The 25,319-nt window shown below is 40.1% G+C and overlaps 1 protein-coding gene across 1 annotated transcript; it reads left to right on the top strand.

The window, feature by feature from the left end:
* Positions 1-4,086: 4,086 nt before the first annotated feature.
* LOC149180587 (uncharacterized) lies at positions 4,087-24,148 on the top strand. Its single transcript, XM_089413920.1, has 4 exons — positions 4,087-5,090; positions 22,903-23,104; positions 23,453-23,586; positions 23,890-24,148. The coding sequence occupies exons 1-4, from the start codon at positions 4,087-4,089 to the stop codon at positions 24,146-24,148; spliced, it is 1,599 nt and encodes a 532-aa protein (XP_089270046.1).
* Positions 24,149-25,319: the final 1,171 nt, after the last annotated feature.

A 25,319-nucleotide genomic window follows, 5' to 3' on the forward strand; every position in this document is an offset into this window, starting at 1 on the left:
CTCCTCTTCCTGGAGGTTGGAGGAAGGAGGATGCCACTTCGGGAGCAGAAGTGGATGCCACTGTTTATCGACAGTTGGTGGGGTCGCTGATGTATTTGGTCAATACACGACATGATATATGCTATGCAGTTAACCAGCTTTCACAAGCTATGGTTAAGCCTACCAAGCTCTTCTGGAAGCCGGGCAAGCATGTATTGCGCTACTTGAGAGGCACATCGGGATATGATTTGTGGTACAGACAGGAGGATGAGGTGAAGCTATGTGGCTTCACGGATGCAGATTGGGCAGGGAGCCCAACAGACAGAAAGAGCACATCAGGAGGGGTCTTCAGTATTGGATCGACAGCAGTTTCTTGGTACAGCAGGAAGCAGAGATCTATGTGGATGAGGATGATCCTGGTCGGGTTGTTCGGGTCCAAGCACATCAGGTACCATCATATCAGAGATTGTGTGCAACGGAGGATCATGTTACTTTCGTACATTCCAACGGAGGATCAGGATGTTGATATTCTGACGAAGGCTCTCACCAGGAGCAAATTCGAGTACCACCGAGGCAGGATACGGGTTGCTGATAATCCATATCTTGTCGAGAGGGAGTGTTGAGATTGCAACAAGATGATGGAGCTTAGTGAAAAGAGTCGCCTTCACTAAGTGGGCCCGCAGGCTATTTTTGGCGCAAGTCTATTTTTAGACTATGTCTATTTTTAGACATATGGATCATGTCTATGGATTGCAGGTTGCTGTTTATGGATGATTGATCAAGTTGGGAAAAAATAGATGGATTTCTATTTTTGATGAAAGTGTGAGTGATCACAGTGTGAGTGATCAAAGTCTATTTTTAGACTGGCTGTCAAAAATAGAAAAGTCAAATATTATTATCTCACAATAATATTTGGACTATAAACTTAATCTTATTCTCTTGGAGCACTTCAGTTTGAGCTACAGAGGTGGCACATGCAGCTGTCAGAAGGAAATACATTTTTCTTATGAGTCAATTGAGTTGTTGCATGCATGACTTCAGTTAGAACTCAATCAGTTGAGTTTGGTGGAGTTGATTGTGGAGTTGATGGAGTTGTGTTCAGTTTAGCTTTGTTAAACTGGTTGTATTTAGTCTAACTGGCAAATAGACTAGAGATGAGTTGTGTGAATTAGTTATTAATTAATTCACAAGTTATTAACTCATAATACAACTAATGAATACATCAGTTAACTCAGTTGCATGTCAGTGCATGTTCAGTTCAACAGGGACAGGTGGTAGAGAATCAGATTGCTATCAGTTGTGACTATAGTTGTGCACCAGATCTTGCACAATCAAGGGATTGAGTATGCCAATGAGTTTGCTCACGTATTTTCCCACATTATAGCTTGTGTTCACGTCCAACAAAGAGTGAGTGACTATTTTGCAGGTGAAAAACGAGTTTGGTGAGCCATTCTCATCAGTTCTTGAGCAGGTATTGAGCAGTGGAGGCAGGCAAGCAGTGGAAGAGATTTGGAGATCAGATCTTAGCTGTATTGTGTGTAACAGAGGTGGAGATACTTGTGAGAAGTATTATGCTGTGTAATGTTACATGACTCAATCATTAATATACAGATAGTTGGGGTTTTTAGCGAGATGCTTTCCCCGCGATACATACTGTGTTAATGTGTGAATGCTCTTGATGTTTTATTGTTATTGATGTTGCTATATTGATGATCAACGTAGAGGAGCTTATGTATTGTGTATTTTTTCCGCAATAGTACATGATCAGGATAATCTCCATTGAATATGTGTTAAATTATTCAAAATTTCTACATTTGAGGCATAACCTATTATTTCTATGAATACAACAACCAACAAACATATGTCAAATGAGCATTTTAAAACAAAGTTACGAAGTGTAACAGAAATGTGTCTACAGTTTCTCTTCAGACACTTGTTCTTCATGTTCCAATATTATTAATGAATGAATGAGCTGACCTTAATTACGATCAAAAATAGATGCCACACACTTCAAATAGTGTGTTATGTAACCAGCTAAAAAAATAGAAGAAAATATAGATCAACAACTTCAAAATCAGCCTCTTCAAGGGGGAAACCTCCTTTACATTACAAAAATGAACAATTATTGGATGATACAAATGACAAAACATCCTTTCTATATATAGGAGTCTAATGGGTCACAATATAATCAAAGTCGACATAACAATAATAATATAAAGGCACAACAATAACAATAGCGGGCTTCTGAAGATAGAAGCTGAATGCAAATTGGAGAGCGATGGCGATCAACTGGCGATTCCTCTTGCGCGACCTAACCCTGACAAATTCTGCGTCCCTGTGTCTGGCAGCGCCGCTGCTAGGCTCGTGCTCTTCTTCTGATGATCTCCCTTCCTTTGCATCCGGGCCTTCTGCCCTCCCCTTACACCAGGGCCTCCCCCCGGTTGTCCCCTCGCGATTTCAGACCCGTTTCACCATTGACCGATATGGATCCCCCGTCTCAGGATCCTGATGATCTTAAGAAAATGTTTGCCTCGCTCATTCCAGAGAGCACAGCCGGAAAAATCCGACCTACAGCCTCCAAGTTTATCAAGAAATTAGATGAAATACCAGAATTAGCTCTACTTCCTTCCCTCCCGAGGAGAGCAGCAATTTCCTTAGCAGAAAGAGGCCTGGTCGACCAGTTCACGGGCCTATGGCCCTCCCCTCGATTAGTTCAGAGATGGGTCGAAAGAAACTGGAACTCGATGGTGCAAGGGAAAATAGCAATCAGGTTCTGCGGCAGAGGATTTTACACCTTTTTATTCGAATCAACGGATGATAGGAACCTCATCTTCAGGAATGGTCCTTACTTCATGGACTCTCGGGGACTCTACCTAAACAGATGGACCCCAGATTTTGACCCAGAAATGGACATCCCCAATGCTGTCCCCGTCTGGGTTCATCTGCCCCACTTGCCGCTTCATTGCTGGGGTATGAGTCAGCCAAAGCCATAGGAAATGTTGTGGGTAAATACATTGATAGATCTGAACCAAAGGAGAACATGCATGCATGCGCGCGGATCTGTGTTGAAGTAGATCTGGGGAAAGGACTGCCGGAAGCAATCAAACTCAAAGTTGATCAGTGGACGCACATTCAGCAAGTGGACTACGAGCAGCTACCCTTCAAGTGTAAGGTATGTCATGAATATGGGCATTTCGCCAATAGATGTAGTAAATCTAAAGCAAATATAAATGAAGGCAATGTTGAAACCCCTGAGGAAGCTTGGGAACAAGTCAAAAAGAAAAAATCAAACCCCCCTCCAAGCTCAAACCCAAAGGCTCCCCTTGAAAACCCCCCCCTCCCCTCTCATCCCTCTGGCTCAGCCCCTTCCTTCCCCTCCTCCTCCAACCCCTTTGAATCCCTGTCCGCAGAGGAACCCCCATCCCCTCCCCCCTCCCCTCGAGGCAACGCCATCATTATATCCTCCCCTATCTCCCTCTCCCTGCCCTCTCCTCCCCAAACAGTAGAGAGAATCTTAACCAGAAACAAATCAAAGGAAAACAATCTCTCCATAGACCCACCCAGAAAAGAGTGAAGGAAGTCTAATAAAGAGATTAGAGATGAAAAAGCTGCAAAAGAAATGGCCACCGGTATGCAGCAACCAATGGACACATTCCTAGATAAAACAAAAGGAAGCGGTGAAAAAATGAAAGAGAAAGGCGGGGCAAACACCAAACAAGGTAAATGATGATTTTGGTCTCCTGGAATTGTAGGGGGATGGGCTCCTCCCTAAAAGCAAATGCAGTCCGCGACCTCCTCAAATCTGAACATCCAGACCTTCTCCTTCTTCAGGAGACCAAAATCACGGAACAAGAATTCCATAACTATACAAAAAAAAACAAAAGCTATGAAGGTTCAGCAATAAGCGCAGTTGGAGCCTCAGGAGGCATAGGAACACTATGGAATAAAAGCAAATGGGAACACAAAGATCAAAAGTCTTACAGCTGGTGGGTAAGATCAGACATACAGAACAAAGCCTCGAAAGAGGAATACTCTATCTACAACATTTACGCTCCTAACCATTATAGGGACAAAGCCTCATGTTGGGAATCGATAACATCAGACCTCATGACAGTTCAGGGTAGGAACATTTTCCTTGGAGGGGATCTAAACCTTATAAGGAATGCTGATGAGAAACTGAGAGGAAACTACTATGCTGACCCCTCAAGAGACTCATTAGAAGCAATAATCCAAACCCATAATCTAGTGGACATACCTCCGCAAAACGGGAGATTCACCTGGAGCAATAAAAGAACTGGCAACAGCAATATAAAAGAGAGATTAGACCGAATCCTCGTCCAAGAAAGAACAGTGGCAAGATTCTCAAATATCCAAAGCAAAATCATTCAGGGATACATGTCAGACCATAAGCCAGTAGCTCTGACCTTTGATAAAGGGAAGAACATGGGGCCTCTTCCCTTTAAATATAACAAGGCATGGGACAGTAACGAAGAATTCAGAAATTTGATCAAGGAGCAGTGGGCAAAAGAAATAATTGGCTCGCCCCACTATATTTGGGAAGCCAAGCTCAAATCCCTCAGGACTGTCATAAAAGGTTGGGCAAGAAACCATGCTGCAGAGGAAAGCAGAAAGAGAACTGAACTACAAGCACAGCTGGAACAATGGAGTCAGGAAAAGGAGAGAACACAGTATACAGAGGAAGATCAAGCCAAAGAGAATGAAATGTACAAAGAATTGTACAAGCAGAACAGGAGGGATGAAGAAGAGCAGAGACAAAAGTCCCGTTGCCTCTGGCTCAAATCCGGAGACAAAAACACTTCCTTTTTCCATAACAGCCTAAAACTCAGGCAGGCAGGGAACCATATAGAGAGAATCATGATGGAAGGAAGAGAGCTTAGGGACCAAGAGGAAATAAAGGAGGCTGCGTCAAAACACTTCTGCGCCCTCCTATCCACAGACTCTCAGCCCAACAACAATGCGGAATTCCTCAGCCTAATTGAAAATAAGATATCAGCAGAACAAAACAAAGAGCTGGACCAAGAGGTCACGTCAGAGGAAATCGAATGGTCAATCTTCAGCATGGCGCAGGATAAGGCGTCGGGATCGGACGGGTTCACAGTGGCATTTTATAGAAACCATTGGGACATCATCAAAAAAGACTTCATCAGAATGGTCAAGAATTTCTTCTTAAAATGCAAAATGGGGAATAGCACTAAATCTTCCCACTTAGCCCTCATCCCCAAGGACCCCAACCCCCAATCCTTTGACAGATTCCGCCCAATCTCCTTATGCAATGTCTCCTATAAAATTATCACAAAAATTTTAGCCAACAGGTTAAAAAAGCTCCTCCCTTCCCTCATCTCTGAGAATCAAGGAGGCTTCGTACCTAGAAGACAAATAACGAATAACGTTATTCTCATTCAGGAGGCTATCCACAGCAGTATTAATAGAAAGGAAAAGGGTGTGATTATCAAATTAGACATGGCAAACGCATTTGATAGAGTCAACCAACAATTCCTAAAGGTAGTCCTCGGGAAATTTGGGATATCCAACAACTTCATCAGTAGGATCATGGAGTGTATTTCATTCCCTTGGACAGCCCCCCTGATTAATGGCAGGCCAAGAAATTTCTTTAGAAGCTCAAGGGGTCTGAGACAAGGCTGCCCGCTCTCCCCTTTCCTCTACATCATCATGGCAGAAACGCTAAGCATACACCTGGAAAATCTCTGCAGACAAAAAGAAATTACAGGTATCAGCATAGTGCGTGGAACCAAGGGGATAAACCACTCCCTCTTTGCTGATGACACCCTCCTAATTCGAGGAGCTTCTAGTCTCATGGCAAGAAGGTTCAAGAAAACGTTAGAACTCTTTCTTCAAGCTTCTGGAGGCAGGCTCAATAATAACAAGTGCATGATATACACCTGGAACGTCCCCAGGCAGATTATTCAGAGAATCTCCACAATCTTGGACATCCCCGCTCAAAGGAACTGGAGTCATTTCATGTATCTGGGATTACCATTAGCAAAGGAGTCGGTCAAAACTGAGATCTGGGTAAAACTAATAGAGAAACTGAGAGGGAAACTTCAGAGTTGGGGTGTCTCCTGGCTAGAAGAACAATTCTCATTAAAGCCATCCTCTCAGCCCTCCCAATATACCAGTTCGCAACCACTCTTGCTCCGGCCAGCACACATAAGCATATGGAATTAATCATTAGGAGCTTCTTGTGGCAGGGAGGAAGGCAGGACACCAAAAAGTTCAGTCTTGTAAAGTGGGAACAGGTCATTTTGCCTTTCGAAAAGGGAGGGCTTGGGATAAGAATCCCAAGATTAGCCAACATGGCCATGGGTTTCAAGTTGATATGGAGAACTCTCAATGGAAAAGGAGCCTGGTGGACAGAAGTAATTAAAAGAAAATATCTGAATGGGCCCAACTCCAACATCCTATCGGAATCCATCGTTGACAGGCAGTGTACACCAATCTGGAAACTCATAAAAAAAACTCTCCCTCATTTCAAAGACTGTATATCAAGAGCTCCGGGCAGCGGCAGAGACATCAATATTTGGACTGATCGTATAATGGGCTCAGAAGCAAGGGAAACTCTCCCAAATCTTAGTCCCCTGCAATTGTGGATGGAAGGGAAAAATCTCAAGACCCTATATGACATCTCCTCTTGGGACGAAAACAGATGGCAGGGATGGAAACTCCTCCTCCTTCCAAACAATTTAAGGGATCTGTGGGTCGACCTCAAGCTTTCTCTCTCAGGGTCAGCTCCCCTTAACAGCCTGTACGAAGATAAGTATGTCTGGGACCCCAATGGTGGCAACTATAAAGTCAAAGAAGGATACAAAATCCTCCAAAATGCAACAGCTACCAACAATTGGCCTCTCCATAAAGCGGCCTGGACTCCGGAATGCCTCCCAAAGATTAAATTTTTCAATTGGACCCTCTTAAAAAGCAAAATCCTTACAACGGAAAATCTAAGGAAGAGAGGCATCCTCGGCCCTTCAATATGCTGCCTGTGTAGAGAAGAGGAAGAAAGCAGCAATCATCTCTTCCTTGAGTGCTCTTTTGCACGAACTTGCTGGAAGCTCATTATCAGTCCGTTAAGGATTGGTGATCTTCCCAATCAGATCACCCTCCTTCAAAAAAATTAGGGGAGTAGCTATCCCCACCCCAAGAAAAACAAGAACCTTGCCAAAAGAATTTGGAATAGCATTCCTCCAACCCTCTGTTGGCAAATCTGGAACACCCGAAACAAAAGCATTTTTAGCAACAAGAAGCCAAGCATCTCCAGCACCCTTGCAAAAACAATCGCCCTCATCTCCGAGACCATCGGTGAGAATGGAATAGCTCAATCAGATCAAGAGCCTGGGGATCCAAGAGAAAGGGAATGGATCAGCAAATTCAGCCATGCCTCAAGGAACCACAAAACAGCAAGCACAGGTAAGGAAAAAACAGACTGGAAGCTACGAGGAACTAATGAGGAAATCAGAGATTGGATCCAAAATCAAAGGAGGCCCTCCCTTCAGTTCGACGGGGCTTCAAAAAATAACCCGGGGCAGGCAGGCGCAGGAGGTGTCATCAAAGACCACCAAGGGGAAACAATTGTGACTTACGAGTGGGGATTGGGTATAATGTCCAACAACAAGGCTGAGGCATATAGCCTTCTCCTGGGAACCTCCATAGTGAAGAAACTTGGCCTTCAAAATCCGCTCATACTGGGTGACTCAGCTATTGTTATAGCTGCTATGGTCTCGGGGAGGGAATTCAAGCAAACTGCCCTGAACCATATAAAATCCAGGATTAATGACAACATTAGAGAAATAAACGGGGCTACCTTCAAACATGTCCTAAGGAGCGGCAACAAAGAGGCAGATGAACAAGCCAGCAAGGCAACCAGTAGACCGGCAGGCCAAGTCAGAGAAAATGATACTCTCTATGATAAAGCAATCCCCTAACAAATCCCATTTCATTCCCTCTTCCCAGAATCTGAGCCACCTCAGACGCACTTCTTCTCGAAATCCGTTTACCTTCGAATCCCCTGACCCTCTGCCAAATCTCCTCGACTACGCAACTTCGTCCCTTCTTCATCAAATCCTCCCCCCTGCGATGGATTATGTCACCTCGCGCGGCCTCGATCTGGTGTTGCATCCGTCCTCTGCCGTCATTTCCAGGCTTTGCTCAGAAGACCATCATTCCCATATCCCCTTCGCATGCAGCAAGATCTCCCACTGGGTTCACAGTCACCTCATGAATCGTTTCTCCCAGCTATGGTACACGCATCCGAGTTACCTTCCTTTCTCTATTTATAGAAGCATGGATCTCATTGTCACTCCATCCCTCACTCCTGCAAAGGTTCTGGTTCGCGCCTCCTCTCAGCACAGGCACTCTCTCGAATCAGATCGCAGTCATCTGGAGCTCGGTCCAAGCCCTTCGACTGCGGTAAACACAGTCAATCTTAATTTCAGTTTAAATTTTCCTTCTAACTGTTGGTTGATTTGGCTGTCACAGCGCTCTCCCTCTCTTCATTCTACTTCCCCGACATCCAGTTCCTTCCCTCCCCATCTGATCCCCTCCCTGTACAAGCACCTTCCCTCACTGTTCGTCGTCCTCTCCCCTGGAAATCGTCCCTCTCTGCACCACCAGCTCTCCGGACTTCCTTCCAAGCTTGGCGAAATGGCGGACCAGCAAGATCAGCAGGGAGCCCAGGAGCCTGTCAACAATCCTCTTGAAAATGTCATCACGAACAGTGAATGTTCCCTCTGCAAAGCGCACACTTTCATGATTGGAAGATTCATCAAGTGTTTCAATGACCTCAAAGACGACTACTAGGCGGACAGCAGATCAAAACGGAAGAAGCTCGAAAAGCAAAAAGAAGAGATCGAAGCCTTGAAGGACAAGTGCTCCCATCTTGAGGCAGCTATAGAGCATATCACGACTCTCACACAAAGCATGCAAGCAGAAGCTTCAACCAGAATCAGTCCAAGGAAGGATTCTATTCCAGATGATTCAGTCAATTAGAAACTCCCCTAGGATCTATGAAATGTAAATTTTGTTGGCTTGCAGGTTCTTTTATCCGGCAATATAGCCGTTACCTCTTTCATTTCAGTTACCGTTTGTGTAGCAACGAGGATCAAGGGTCTGCGAACCCGTTTTGGATCCTTAATGCCCTGTTTTATCACATCTATGTACTAGGACTCAGTCCATGAAGTTTTTATAATACAACAGTAACCGATTTTGTTAAAAAAAAAAAAAACAATAGCGGGCTTCTATGGGGCACAATAATAACAATATGGGGACAATAGGGGCACAACAATAACAATCAGGGCTATAATGTCAATAGTAATGGGGGAATCACTAGTATTATAGGACCTAACATGCCCCTCTCCTTCAAAAAAATGTTGTCCTTGGCGCTTGAGTAGTTCTAGATGCTTCTATATAAAATTCTCACCCTCCCATGTGCAATCTTCAGCGAGTAAGTTCTTCCACTTGATGAGATACTCTGAAATTGATTGGTTTCGTAACTGTCGAGTTCTTATTTCTGTGACTACTTCGGGTTTCAATATGATTTTTCCTTCCTCGTCAAATTCTGGAAATATTGTTTGAACTGGGATTTTTTCACCTATAACCTTCTTTAAGCATGAAACATGGAAAACTGGGTGCACTCAGGAAGCTGCAGGATGCTCCAATTTGTATGCCATAGTACCAATCTTTTGCAACACCTTGTACAGACCATAATACTTTGGAGATAATTTATTATCCTTCTTAGCTTGCTTGAGGGAAATTTGTTTATGTGGTTGTATTTGTAGGAATACCTAGTCACCTACATCAAAAATTCTTTTATTGCAATGTTGATCTGTGTGTTGTTTCATTCTATTCTGTGCCAAAGTGAGGTTATCCTTAAAGAGTTGGAGAACTTGTTGATGCTTAATTTGATCTTCCAGTACTTGAACCTTAGAATTTTCTATTAAATTTGATGTGATGGACGGTGGATGATATCCATATAGTGCCATAAATGGGGTCATTTTTGTTGCAGTATGAAGGAAGTGTTATACCACCATTCAGCCAGAGGCAACCATTTGACACATTGTGTCTGTTTATCATATACAAAGCAACGAAGATATCCTTCCAAACATTTGTTTACCATCTCAATTTTCCCATAATATTGAGGATGATAAGATGATCTATGAGCTAACTGAGTACCAAGACAAGAAAATAATTATGTCCAAAAATTTATAGTGAAAATGGGATCTTTGTCGCTTACAATAATCTTTGGGTTTCCATGTAGCTTTTGAATTGTTTCCATGAATGCAGTAGAAACTGTATTGGCTTTAAATGGATGTGATAATGCACAAAAGTGTGCGTACTTGGTAAGTTTGTCAACTACCACCATGATGACACTCTTTCCTTCGGACTTGGGTAAACCTGTGATAAAATCCATTGAAACCTCCTCCCAAAGTTGGCTTGGAATGGCTAAAATTTGTAATAGACCTGGGTCTTAATTATTTCAACTTTAGTTTGTTTGCAAACCAAGAATTCCGCCACAAACTTTTGAATATCCGATTTAAGGCCATCCCAAAAAAATCCTTCTTAACCCTGTGGTAAATTTTTAAAAATCCTGAGTGCCCTCCTAAGGGAGAGGTGTGCAATTCCATAAGAATATTTTGTTTGAGTTGCGAATTCTTACATAGTATAAGAGATCTTTGTGCCATAACGAATCATTTTTCCAGCTAAATGTATCAGATGTACTGGGATCTTGTTGTAACTTTTGAATGAGTTCCCACACTTCTTCGTCATTCTTCCATTCATCCCTTGCTTCATTTATCCAATCTGGTTGGATAATAGAAATGGCGCAAAGAAATGCTTCCACATCCTCATCCTTTCTTGAGAGTGCATATGCCACAATATTTTGCTTCCCTTTTTTTAGATGATTTCAAAGTCATAATCCAACATCTTTGTGACCCATTTTTTCTGCTCTTTTGAAGATAATCTTTGTTCTAAAAAGTATTTAAGACTATCATGATCTGTTTTTACCTTGAAGTGTCTTCCCATTAGGTAGGGTCGCCATTTCTTAAGTGAATGTAGTATTGCCAACATTTCCTTCTCATAAATAGCTTTGTGTAAATACTTTCCTTTGATTGGACGACTTTCGAAAGCAATGGGTCTTTCTTCTTGCATTAAAATAGCACCAATTCCATTTCCTGAGGCATCACATTCCACAATAAAGGTTTTTGTGAAGTCTGGCGTAGCTAAGATCGGTTCTTGGCACATTGCCTCTTTAAGATGTTCAAAGGCCTTCGTTGCTTCTAGAGTCCGTGAAAATGCATCTTTCTTCAATAATGTTGTTAGAGGTGTTTTTATTCACCCATAATTCTTAACAAACTTGCGATAATACCCTGTCAACCAGAGAAATTCTTGCAGATGCTCTATGGATGTGGGGACTTTCCATTCCTTAATGGCTTTAATTTTTCTAGGGTCTACCTTCACACCTTCATGAGATACAATATGACCCAGATATTCCACCTATTTTACTCCAAAGAAACATTTGGAGCTTTTTGCATACAATTGTTTCTCCTCCAATAGTTTGAGCACCCTGTCAACATGTTGAACATGATCCTTCTAATACTTGTTGTTGATTAGTATATCATCAAAAAATACTAACACAAATTTCCTAAGGAAGGGTTTGAAAATGGAATTCATCAAACCTTGAAAGTAGAAGGTGCATTGGTAAGGCCAAAAGGCATGACCAAAAATTCATAATGATCCTCATGAGTTCTAAATGTTGTTTTTGGAATGTATTCGGCCTTCATTCTGATTTGATGATATCGTGAACGAAGATCGAACTTGGTGAAGTAAATTGATCCATGCAATTCATCCAATAATTCATCAATGACATGAATGAGAAATTTATCTTTAATAATGAACTTGTTGAGCTCCCTATAATCCGAACACGTGCGCCATGACCCATCCTTTTTGTGCACCAATACTACTGGAGCAAAGAAAAAACTTTGACTAGGTTGAATTATACCAACCTCTAGCATTTCTGCAACCATACGTTCAATTTCACTCTTTTGGGAATAGGGATATCTGTAAGGCCTGACGTTTGGAGGAACACTTCCTGGAATCAAATGAATAGCATGATCGTCATCACGAATAAGTGGGAGGCCTTTGGGAGTCACAAATACCTTGGAATGATTGTCCAAGACTTTTTGGAGATCTGAATAAATAGATGATTTCGAAGTGGGAACCTATAGTGAACATAATTGTGCAATGACGCCTCGTTATTATTTCTTTAGAAGATTTTCCATTCTATTAGAGCTGATTATCTTTCTCGGTTTCCCTACGATACCCCTTAATTCAACTTCCTTTCCTTCCAAAAAAAAATTCATGCAAAGTTCTTGAAACTTAAAAGATATTGTACCTAAGGATTTTAGCCATTGGGCTCCTAGTACAACATCAGCACCACCCATTGGAATGGAAAGCATTGGGCTATTCAATACATATTCTCCCATGGATAGCTTGATATTATGGCACTTTCCAGAGCAATTTATGGTTCCTCCACTCCCAACCATCACTTGACACTCTGGTGCTGGATATAGGAAGCAATTCAATTCCTTGGTTATCTTACAATGAATAAAATTATGGTTACTTCCCGAATCAATCAACACTATTACCTTTTTCTTCTTGATATGTCCTTCTATCTTGATAGTTTGAGGAGTGGTAATTCCGACCAATGCATTACAAGATATGGTCGGATTCATTTATTCTTTCTCTAGGGTTTGTTCTTGGTGTATAGCCTTTTCTTTTAACGTTTCTTGTTCCTTTTCTTCCTCCTCTTCACAATCTATGTAAAATAATTTCTTCTTAGCACACTTATGACCTTTAATGTATTTTCTATCACAACTATAACAAAGCCCTTTTGCTCTTTTTCCTTTCAATTGTTGTGGTGTAAACCTTGTAGGTTGTGGAAGGCTAGGAGCAACAACACTTCCATATTTATAGATGTGAGTGGTAGGCTTCCTTGTTGCAATAATTTTTCTTTCCATTTTTATTGCCAACGTGAATGCCTTCTCCAATGCATCAGGTTCCCAAAGGCGAACCTCATGTTGGATGTGCTTTTGTAAATAATCCATTTTGTTTCCTTTCTTATGGCTTGCGTATTATATTGTTTTTCTACTCGCAAAAGGTTACAAGTTTTCACATTAAAGCACTGGATCCAGAAACTACAAAAATAGGGATGATGTGAAGATGATTTCTCGGTAAACCAACAAGTCATAAATAGCATGTTTTACTCTTGTCTTTTTTGAGATTTTTTGCTTTACATTTATACTAAGGGATTTTTTTCATAAGACAAATTATGATATATTGATTTTTGTCCTAGGTGACTACAAGGTCTCCTTATGTGCTTGTGCTCAATATTGATATCTAGTGAAATCTAATTATTGTTGTTGTAATAGAACAATAAAAAAGTTAACATGCTTTCATGAACAAGGGAAAAATGTTCTTTGTCACATACCAAGCAATCTATATATGGTTATGTTTGATGTGTTAAAGCTTTTGTTGTCTCAGCTTCCAACTTTGCAGGAGATCTCATGACTTTGAACACTGCAGCGACCATGTGCTTTGGATACTCTTCCATTAGGCTCGCTCTTAGCATAACAAAATTTGCAGGTTTTCCTTTTTTCCATATCTCTCTTTGTATTTTCTCATCATATTTTACTAGAGCTATAGAGATGGTGTTTTCTAACTGAGCTATGAATAAGAAAAACATTGATTAACATAAATTCAATCTAAGGATCCTTGGAAATAGAAAGCATCTCTATGCAACCCTAGTCATACTACTTATTAATAAAATTTTGTTAACAAAGGACACAGTGCATATCTTCCAATCATTGAGCAACATTCCATTTGTCTACTCATTTTTCACAATTCTAATTGAAGTAGAGGAAAATGTTAACAATATTATTTCATTTCATGTACTTCGTCAATGTTCATAGTTTTCATCTTTCTGACTATGGAATTATGCATTGTGCAAGATGATCTCATATATTTATCACCACAGAGAATACCAATAAAAAACATGATAGTTATGATATTTGTGGTGATCTTAGTTATACTCTTCTATGTTCAGAGATTTAGAATCCAAAAAAGTTTGTTACTCATTTTTCCCTTATATTTTGATATGGTTCTTATTCATTTATTTCACTCAAGTATCACTAGAGATAATACAATAGACTTCAAAGCTTTTTATCCCAAAAATATATTTGATTACTCTAGACAAAAAAAAAAAAACCAAAAACAACCTTGAATTTTACTTGGAGGAATAGTTCTATGCATAGAAGGTATGTAATATGCTTCCAATTGCCTAAAGAATTTGCTGGGAGATTATCAAACACACTCTACATTAATAACGTTAACTATGAAACATGTAAACAATTATTTAGGAATTACTGAACCTAGCTTCCATTTCTAGCTTCAAGTAACTAGAATCCAAAAATTTATTTAAACATTTCCAAATCCAATCTTTATTGCTAATATTAAGTAGCATACAAGAATTGAAGCTAGAACTGCATATGTCAGTCAGTTTTCGTTCTCATCTGTACTTAAGATATTAGCATAAATTAATTGAACACAAGAGAAATAAGAAGGATTTGTGTTCCTGCTAGTGATGTTTCTGATTCGAAATCAAAATCCAATACTCGTTCATTCAATGACCCATGTTCTGTAATTTTTTGATATGGAACATATAATTTAAAAACTAACGAAATAATTTGCATTCATGTTACCAGTTTTACATGAAACGTTTTTTCCTTTTTTCCATCACAAAATGAATAAAAACAAAATCCTTAAACAATTTTCTTCTTTTTTGGAGACTTAAGTCAGAATTCAGATCCAGAAATATTTCGTAAAAAAAAGTATGGCCTCACGACTACCCGACCACCCAACTACTAAGTCGGCGTGACTACGATTTTTTACAAATTATTCGTTTGACCTCCCGACCTCAGCATTTCCCGAATGTGTAACTAATTGACCTAATCAAACTACCCGAATATGTTATAGTCGTGATCCCGTTAGAATAAATGAATCATAAAACAAGAAAACACCTGATTGTACGACCTCCCAACTTTGTGATCAGCGAAATTATATATATATATATATATATATATATATATATATATATATATATATATATATATATATATATATATAGATAGATATATCCCTTGATTTGTGTGCAATGTACTTTTTTATATAAATATTCAAAAAATGTTTCACATTCAATTGATTCTTTGTTAAGACAATAATAAATTTCCTCGTGCTTTCTCGATTCAAGAAAAGAATAACAATTCACCTGCTTATGAGAAATTAGTGAGCATGTTTAGATGATATATTTTCAAATTTTAAGAAAAAAATTAAGAGTTTAGAGTGCTTCTCCTGCATGTTGTTTTCCTAAGTTTGGTTCGAAGAAATGTTGAATTAAGGAAAAATAGTACCAGTTTAAAAAAAAATTGTGTGGCCAGAATATCATTTTACAAATTCCTGAATCCAATTTCAAATTTTAGATTAAAAAAAAACAAATATATACTGTGTTATTATTCACAAGTGATTAAATGTGGAAAAACCACTCGACCAGTTGACTGCCCGATTACTTGTCCTAAAGACAAAAGCCTACTATGGTATAGTCGGAGTCGGGAAAGAACAAATCAATCATAAAAGAAAAAAAGCTCAACCAGTTGATCTCCCAACCATATGAACATCTGAATAAAATATTATTTCTGTTGATTTGTGTGTAGGGCGCTTTTTAATGAATATTTTCACAAATTCTCATTTCACGTTCAATTGATTATTTGTTAAACCAATAATAAATTTTATTAGGCTTTCTCGATTACCAAAAACAAAAATAGTTGGCTTGTTTATAGGAAATTAATGAACACGTTAAATTGTGATTTCACATTTTTCTAAACAAAATTTTAGGATTTTTAGGCTTTTCTACCTGCATGCTCATTTCTTAAGTCTTGTTGGAAGAAAAATAGAATTAAGGAAACATAGTACCAGTCTCAAAAAACTATATGTAAGATTAATTTTATTTTTTTAAGAAATTCTTAAGTTCAATTTAGAATTTTAAATAAACAAAACTTATATATGCTCTATTAGTTTTTATAGGTCATAAAATTGCAAAAAAAGGGAAATTCTCTAGTGGCAAATTCAATATTTTAGGGAAACTTTTGTTCAAAGAATAACTGAATTAAGGAAACACAGTGCAAGTCTCAAAAAAATTTGTGTACGCATAATGTTATTTTTTCAGAAATTCCTGAATTCTATTCCAAATTTTGAATAATCAAAGCTTATATATGCTCTCTTGGTTCTTACAGCTCAAGAAATGCCAAAAAACAGAAAATTTAAGATTTTAGGGTGTTATGGTTGCATGCTCTTTTCTTAAGTCTTGTTCGAAGAAACACTAAATTAAGGAAACATGGTACGAGTTTCAAAAAATCATATGTAAGCATAATGTTATTTATTTTAGAAATTCTTGAATTTAATTTCAAATTTTAAATAAGCAAAAGTTATATATCCTTTGTCACTCTTTGCAGGTTATAAAATGTGAAAAGGGGAAAATCTGCAGCGGCAAAGCAACAAATGGAGCAAATTAGAGAAAACATTAAGGGCATAGATGATCCACCAGCAGAGTAACTCAACTTCAAAACATTACTCATCTCGGATTCAACCTACAAAACACAAAAGGTAGGTACGATGAGCTGGGAGGAGATATTTGAATTCTTTGAGCAAAGAGAATGGTTAAAAAATACTAGAACTATTGAAACAAAGAACAATCGGTTTGGAGTAATGAGAACAATAGAGTTACATAAAGTAGTAACTAGGGCCATAATTTTTCCCTATTATGACATGGTTTCATGGATTCTCTCTCACGTTGATTTTAAAACCCGAATAATATTAGACCATCAAGAAATTTTCATAGCATCCTAGAAAGTTGAAGTCTTATCGCCCATATACAAGCTCAGTCCCCCAAAAATCCACCTTAATATTGATTTCCTTTATAAGTTTCAAAGTACAGCCTTGAAGAAATGTCAAGAGAATTATGATATAGTAATTGAACATTTGTTGAGAGAAGAAGAAGAAGGTTTTGAGCTCAAAGGAAAAAAAGAGTATCCCATAGCTTTTTTTAAGAAGCTTGTTAGAATTCTTATTAAAATTCTAACGAGATTATATGGGGAACAATATCCTCAGCATTGCAAAATTAATGGGATTCCAATAATCCATAGTATTTTGAATGAGAGAAAACGCCTAAATTGGGTTGACATCTTGTCCCAGAATATCACAGATTCAGTAAAATTGTAATTATCATCTCCCCCAGGTTACAATATATTTTATGTATGTTTGTCTATTTGATAGATGTTATTATTGCCTCTGTTCCATTCCCACTCATGAAATGGAATTACCTATTTGAACAGCAACTACCAATTAAAAAATTATGCTCCTATTCTATGGGAGTCTAATTTTAAATACCATTTTTATGATATTATGTTTTGATTCCTTTCCATGAAATCTTATTTGGAACAATACCTCCCAAAATAAGTGATAATTTGAAAGAAGACCTAGAACCAATAGGTCACTAGTTTTTTGAAGAATTATTTTCCTATGTCAGAGTTTTTGGAAGTGAATTTTCTCCCCATCTTCTACCCTGATATATCCCGGAAAGACTTGCTTTGAGAGAAGTGGCTAATCAAGCTTCTTTGAATGGGAAAGCAAAAAATTTGAGTAAGCTGCAAAAAAAACATTGGCCTAATTTTCCAATTAGGTTTGGTGACATCAATATCCAAGACAAAGGGCACAGAATCATAGAAGCTAAAGAGCTTGATAAAAATTGGTTATTTCCTTTGCCTCATTTTAACTATGATCCTCAAGGTGTCAATGCTAGTCATTATATAACAGTCAGTTATATAAAAAAAAAGTATTCATTAGAAACCCCCTTTGGATATTATTTTTATAAACATTGATTATTTTCAGCAAGTTGTTCAAAGAGCCAAATCGTCTTAGATAGTCAAACAAGAAAACAATTGCAAGAATTTAGAGAGAAACTGTTCAAAAATTTTCTAAAGGAAAAGGCTCCCTACATCAACATTTCATTCGAATAGGTATATTTTACTAATTTTTTGCAGTTTAATTCCAACGAACTCACTTCAGAACCTTCTATTGTTTCTCAAAACGAAAAAGGGGTGGAAATTGAAAAAAGAAAAAAAAAGGTTTTGTTGTCACAGGTAAAGAATCTGAAGTCACAACAACAAAAAATCTGAAAGAGCAACAGGAAAGTACAGGAAGAGAAAAAAGAACTCCAGAAAAAGAAAAATCAGTTGAACAAGAGATTATTGTCATTAATTCTCTTGAGAAAACAAAGCAAAAGAAACCAGAAACAACAGAAGTCAAACAAATGAAACTAGATAGGGAGAAAGAAAAGTAGGTATCTACTGAAACCAACACCAAATAAAATGAGGAAAAAATGGAATCATATACCAAGTTGGATACTATATATGGCGTATCTCCTCAAGCATCAGTAACACTGATTTCTACTAAGATTCCTTGGGAATCATTCTTGTTTAAACCGGTCTTTGCAAGTCAATAAAGGAAGCAGTTCTAGGAGAGTTAAAATAGTCTACAAAAGATCATGTTGGCGAGGACTAGGTAGAAGAAAAAAAAAAAAAAAAAAAAAACATTAAATTTTGGAAACAAAAAAGTTTCCAAAAATTCCTACAACTTCCTTTTGAACAAATCAAGTGTATTTCCAAGTTTGAGATCAAATATCAAAAGAAGAAGAAGAAGAAAAAGGTACAAGGATTAATTGTCACTTTCCATATCAACATAAATCAGTTTCCTTCCATTTATTTATCTGCATTGCATGAGATATATTCGTAATGGGTAGCTTATATCCAAGTACATGCACCTCACCTACTACTTAGTATCAATTACGAAGATTTTGAAGGAGAGGAAAGGATGGCGGATTTCCTTCCATATATCAATTGAACAAACATATTTTTAGAGTTGAGTATTTACTTTCATAAAATATATTGATTTTCATGTCTCAAGACCTACTTTGTTAATTTTTTTGGTATTTATATACCTTTATGCCTTGGTGCAAAGGGTCCAGAATCAGTGAAGACTACAGACTTCAATATTTTTAATCAATTTTGAAGTATCAAGTTTTTTCAAACCATTTTAAGTGTTCATGTCTGATGACCTATGGCATTTATGTCAGTACATGATTTTAATTACTTAATAAATGCCTGTGATTTTACTCTATGACTTATGCTCTTTGATTCTGAATGTATATTTGATAATTCTATTTATGATTCCTTATGACAATTTTGCAATTTTCATCTCTTTATGATCAGGAATTAAAAATTGTAGATTTACTTATTGTTAGTTGATCATTGCAATCTAGTATTCAAATATAAGTACATTTTATCTTCTCTACCAGATAGAAATTGTTATTTATTTAGTTTAAATTGTGCATGTATACATATTCCGAAAAAAATAAAATAAAAATAAAAATAAAAATTAATTAATTAATTAAATAAATAAATAATATATATATATATATATTAAATAAAATTAAAAATTAAAAATTAAAATAATAATAATAATAATAAGGGACACTGCAATCGAGGTTTTTGGTTAGGGTTTCGATTTTGCAGTGATTATTCCTGATCGGCCGTTGTATACTGCTTTGTCGCTTTCGCTAGATACCACCCTCAGCTTTCTACCTGTTGCAGTCTCGTATCACCAGTGGCTTTTGTACTGAACGTGATGCTCAGGGGTTATTATTTCCGTTTCTAACCGCCTCCTCTCGTGGTCTTTTCCTGTTACCTGGTTGACTGATCCGGGGTTTCATGTCCTCCGTTTTTCCTGCAGTCTCGAGGTGCTCTCCGTTTCTAGGCACAGCTATCAACATGGAGGATTTAGACGCCGTCGATTATTCTGAAGACCCGTTGGAAGGGGTTTCCATCTGGTGCTTCTCCTTTCCCACGTCAACTAGCTTATTCAGCTCCAGTTTCTCTCTGGCCGAACCCTCCCGGCCCCCTGTGGTCCTGCTGGACGATCCCCCCACCTGGCCTGCGTTAACTACTCCTCTGGCATCTCCGTCTTCACTAGGGTTCGTCTCCGCATGTCTAAACCCTAACCCTAGTTTTTACCCCCCTTTCACTGGCTCTATCACCCGCGTTCTCCCTCCGGTGACCGGGGTTTCTATTGCTTCGCACAACCTCTCATCCCTGGCTCCCCCTTCCGGCAGTTTTTCTGTCGTCTCGCCGCTCGCCGGTTCCATACACCTTTCGGCTGATGGTCTTCCCCCCTCCTCGTATAACCCTTGTCCCCCACTTGATTCTTCGGACCCTCCTCCTAGCAGGGCATCGCACCCCCCTCCCCCACAAGGGACCAAGAAGAATTACAAGTGCTTTAAGTCTAAGGCAGACGACATCTTTCTGAGATTAGAAGAGGACATATAGTGGGGAGAAGACATGGACTTTGCGGACAGAGTCCTGGTCAGTCGCATCAAGGGAAGGAACTACTCGGCCGCTCATCTGAAGGCCTGGGCAACGGAAGTATGGGGTCACCATCTGGTTGACATCCCATTCGTGCAGACGTTTGTGAGGGGATGGTTTGCCCTGAGATTCGCTCGTGCCGACCACACAAATTGGGTCCTATCCTCCTACTGGCACTTTGAGCACGTCCCGGTTCTGCTGAAACGTTGGACACCCCTCTTTGATCCTGAGACAAAATAGATTGGCATTGGACCTGTATGGATTCAGCTTCCGGGCCTCCCATTACAATACTGGTCTGAGGATATCTTCAAGCGGATTGGCAATGCGATTGGCACCTACATGGAGTACGACAAGTCATACCTTCATACGAGTATGATGGCATACGCTCGCATCCTAATCCATCTTGATACAAGAGGAGGGCTACAGGAATTCATCACCATACAATGGAGGGACACATCTCGAAAGCAGATTATTGATTATGAAGGCATCTCGTACCGTTGCCGCAGATGCCATAAAGTAGGGCATTTATACAAGGATTGCCCTCTCCTCCATAAAAATAGGGGCTCTGAGCAGAGACAGGAGCCTGAGCACACAGAAGGAGGTCCCTCACATCACCAGGAGGATCATGTACCTGTAGAAACAAGGGATAGACTGGGTACCCCCGTCACAGAGGCATCGGACAAGCGACCAGCGAACTCCATTCCTTCCTGGCCTCCTCCTCCATCCAGCTCGGGCACTACAAGAGACATCACCTCGACTACGGGTATGTTTTTCCTTGTCTCTTCTTTTGTCTCTGGATTATCTCATGTTTTTGCATCTCTCTCTTGCATGGGTACCTCCTCCATCCCTTCTGCCTCCTTTCTGTTTCCCCCTTTACCCCTGGGATTTACCCCCTCCTCCTCTCTCCTTTGCTCCCTTCCCTTCCCCCCCCCTCCTTCCCCCTGTTTCCCATCCCTGATCTCCTCCTCTTCCCCTCCATCGCCCCCCACCCTCTCCCCCCTCCATCCCCCCCCCCCTCCCCCTCTCTCCCCCCGATACCCTCTTCGATCCAGATCTAAGGATAAGGGTGTAGATGTGATTGGTATTGATCCTATTTGTCCCCCGACTTCCCACAAATCGTCTAGAGGTCGCCCCTCCCGGCTCTCTAAAGCCAGACACACTGTGGGGGAAGAAGTTGCCCTTGGGCGACAACAAACTATTGACAGGGCCCTTAGATCAAGGGATGGCCCATTGCCTAACCCTCCATGAAATTCTTATCTTTCAACTGTCGTGGGGTTGCTAGCCCCCCCAAAAAGCTAGCCCTTAGAAGACTGCTCACTTCGACTAATTTGGATGTAATTTTCCTTCGAGAAACCCTCTGCTCGGCTGCCTCCCTCATTCCTATCCTCAACTCTTGGCTACCGAATTGGACCTTTCATGCTATGGACGCATCTGGGAGATCGGGAGGTACTGCTATTGGTTTCTGTAACAAATCCATGGTGCTCCGGAATACTTGGGGAGGCAGAAGTTTCATCGGTATGGACTTATTTGTCCACTCTCTTGGATCTGATATTCGTATTATTAATGTATATGGCCCTTGTGTGGAGAGGGAACCATTCTGGATATCCCTGCTCGTATCTGAACTATCTCGGGCAGATAATATAATCCTGGGAGGGGACTTGAATTTCTCCTTGGGATACTGTGAATCCTGGCGACACTTGACCCAAGTGGACAGCCTTTCCGACTCGATCTCCACCTTACTCGAAGAGCATCATTGGGTCGACATCCCTCCTGTCAGAATTCAGTATACTTGGACAAACAACAGAAGTGGCGATCATAGTCTTGCTAGAAGACTCGACATATTCCTTATCAAAGAGGCTTTCCTTACCCTCCACCCTCGTATTAGGCAGTGGGTAGGCTCTGGAAGTTTACCTGACCATCGAGCCATATTTTTGGAACTGTCAAACAACATCCCAAAGATTAAAAGCCCTTTCAAATTCAATGCCTCCTGGCTCAAGGACCCCAACTATCTACATCTGGTATCTGATTATTGGAGATCCAACCCCATAATGGACGAGGAGGAAAACATTGTTGATTTTATAAGGAAGTTGTTTGAACTCAAGAGGATCTCAAGGATCTGGGCAAATCAGAAACGGATAAATGATGATAAGATATTGAAGGAGGCAGAACAAGCCATTGCCACATTCGAGGACTCGTCAAGGGGAACCTTCCTAACACCTGCCAACAAGGACCTATACACTACTCTTGTCTTTAAGCGCTCCCAAATTCTGAAGGAAAGAGAGGAGAGCTAGCGCCTCAGAAGCAGAGCCATCTGGCTGGTAGAAGGTGACAACAACACTAAGTTCTATCATAAATTTGCCAATGGCAGGAAAGCCATTAACACTATCTGGGAGCATCAAAACGAACAGGGTCAGATGGTATCAGATCAGCAGGGTCTGGCCAGACTTGCAAATGAACACTTTAAATCCATCTGCAAGGCACCTCGTGAGGTGAACATTCTAGAGATCATGCGGGTTGCAGAATTCTTCCCCAGATATGTAGAACAGGAGGATTCGGAGAATCTGATGATGGTAGTGTTGAAGGAGGAACTTGAGACCACCTTAAAATGGTTTAAAAAAGATAAAAGCCCTGGACCGAATGGGTGGACCATCGAGTTCTATATTGCTTTTTTTGACATCATGGGGGATGATTTACTTAGGATCATGGAGGACTGTAGAAGGAGTGGTAATATCCCCGTGGCCATCAAATCCACTTTTATTTCCCTTATTCCGAAATCTAATTCCCCCACCTCCTTCAATGATTTTAGACCCATCTCTCTTTGTAACTGTTTGTATAAAATCATTGCTAAAATCATTGCAAATCGCCTGAAGCCCATACTATCTAGACATATATCTCCTGAACAATTTTCTTTTCTACAGCATCGACAGATACATGAGGTGATCGCCACTGCACAGGAACTGCTCCACACTCTACAGACAAAGAAACAGAAGGGCATGATCTTAAAGGTGGACCTTTCCAAGGCTTTTGATAGAGCAAATTGGCTCTATATCAGGTTAATTTTCACTCACCTGGGCTTCCCTTTTGCATACATCAAATGGATTATGAGTTGCATTAAGGATGTATCCTACAGTGTCCTGCTTAATGGCGAAGCTACACCTTTTTTCTTATCGAAGAGAGGACTCAGGCAGGGCTGCCCTCTCTCCCCTCTACTTTTTTTTACTAGTTATGGAAGGTCTTAGCAGATCCATCATTGCTGCCAGGACAGAAATCAGTTGGTGGGCATTAAGATTTCGGAGAACTTCTATTTGACCCATCTCTTGTTTTTTGATGATGTTCTGATATTCTTAAATGGAAGCATTGGCGACCCCTCTGTACTACATAATATATTCATTCTCTTTCAACAGGCAATGGGGATGATGATTAATGAGGGAAAATCCACTATTACCATTATCGGTTGCTCTCAGCATGAGTCCATTTATACTACCCAGCGTTTTCCTTTCTCTGCACTCAATCTGGACGACGGGCTTAAATACCTGGGCTTCCAATTAAAGCCTCTCGGATACAAGATTGCAGACTGGACGTGGCTTATCACAAAGGTGGAAAAACGCTTATAGATCTGGTACCACAAATACCTTTCCCGGGCCAGCAGATTAATCCTCATTAAGGCAGTTATCGAGGCCACTCCTGTGTTTTGGATGACCCTAGCATGGATCCCAAAGGGCATTCTAAACAGGCTCCAAAATATTTGCTGCAGATTTTTATGGAAGGGTAATCGACCTGGGAAAATTTTTGCTTGGGTCAAATGGGATCGAATAGCATTTCCAAAACGATGGGGAGGATGGGGCATAAAAATAATTGAGCTATTTTCGAAAGCCTTGGCTGCTAAACTGGGCTGGAAACTCATTACCTCTAATAGTCTCTGGACTTGGGTTTCCCATGCAAAATATATATGGCCTTTGAATTTGATGGATTGGTTCAGACAGACTCACCCCATGAACAGTAATATCTCCAACATATGGAAGGCAATGATGAACGCGCTCCCCCTTCTGCGACAAGGAATTACCTAGAGAATAAAGGAAGGAAACGCAGTTCGTATTAGCACGGATCCATGGGTGGGATGTGGGAATGCTCACAGGTTGCCAGCCGATTTAATTAGATTCCTAAATTACAGGGGCATTATCTACATCAAGCATATTGGCGACCGCAATAACTCCACCGTCCTACATCAAGCATGGAAATCGGCACACAAATTGGATATCCCTGAACAATGGAGACTGGATTGGCAGCGCTACATTGAAGCTCTCACACAGGCCCATATTCGACTATCAGAGGAACTTGATGAAATTATTTTGGCATTCGCAAAAAATGGAACTTATTCCCCAAAAGAAGGATACATCAGGCTCATGGACCCCCATAAACCTCTGTCTATTGACCCGAACTAGAGATCTTTTTGGAAACTCAAGGCTGCCCCCCGCACTCGCCTGTTACTGTGGAACATACTATTTGACAAGATCCCTACTGGTGCCAATCTGATGAAAAGATCATTTCATGGCCCCTTTCGATGCCATCTCTGTCGACTTGATGAAGAGACCACCAAACATCTCTTCCTGAACTGCCCGTCCACTAAGGAGTTTTGGAACTGTATTACAGCACACTTCCCTACCCTGAACCCCTGGCACGATAACAACTTCCATGAGGCCTGGAATACCTGGTGCCTTTCCCACAAAGGAAAAGCCAGGAACATGCCTCTCCTTGTCTGCTGGGCCATTTGGATTGCTAGAAACC

This window comes from Pinus tabuliformis, chromosome 3_2 (genome assembly GCF_031772625.1).
Source record: "Pinus tabuliformis cultivar Carrire ecotype Pingquan chromosome 3_2, CPIR1, whole genome shotgun sequence".
Taxonomy (NCBI): Eukaryota; Viridiplantae; Streptophyta; class Pinopsida; order Pinales; family Pinaceae; genus Pinus; species Pinus tabuliformis.

Excerpts from the sequence above, each read along its gene's own strand:
- LOC149180587 (XM_089413920.1), top strand. The coding sequence starts at position 4,087 with ATGACAGTTCAGGGTAGGAACATTTTCCTTGGAGGGGATCTAAACCTT. Across the intron at positions 5,091-22,902 it reads AAGGCGTCGGGATCGGACGG|GAAAGCCATTAACACTATCT; the intron begins GTTCACAGTGGC and ends TGCCAATGGCAG. Across the intron at positions 23,105-23,452 it reads ATTCGGAGAATCTGATGATG|CATCGACAGATACATGAGGT; the intron begins GTAGTGTTGAAG and ends TCTTTTCTACAG.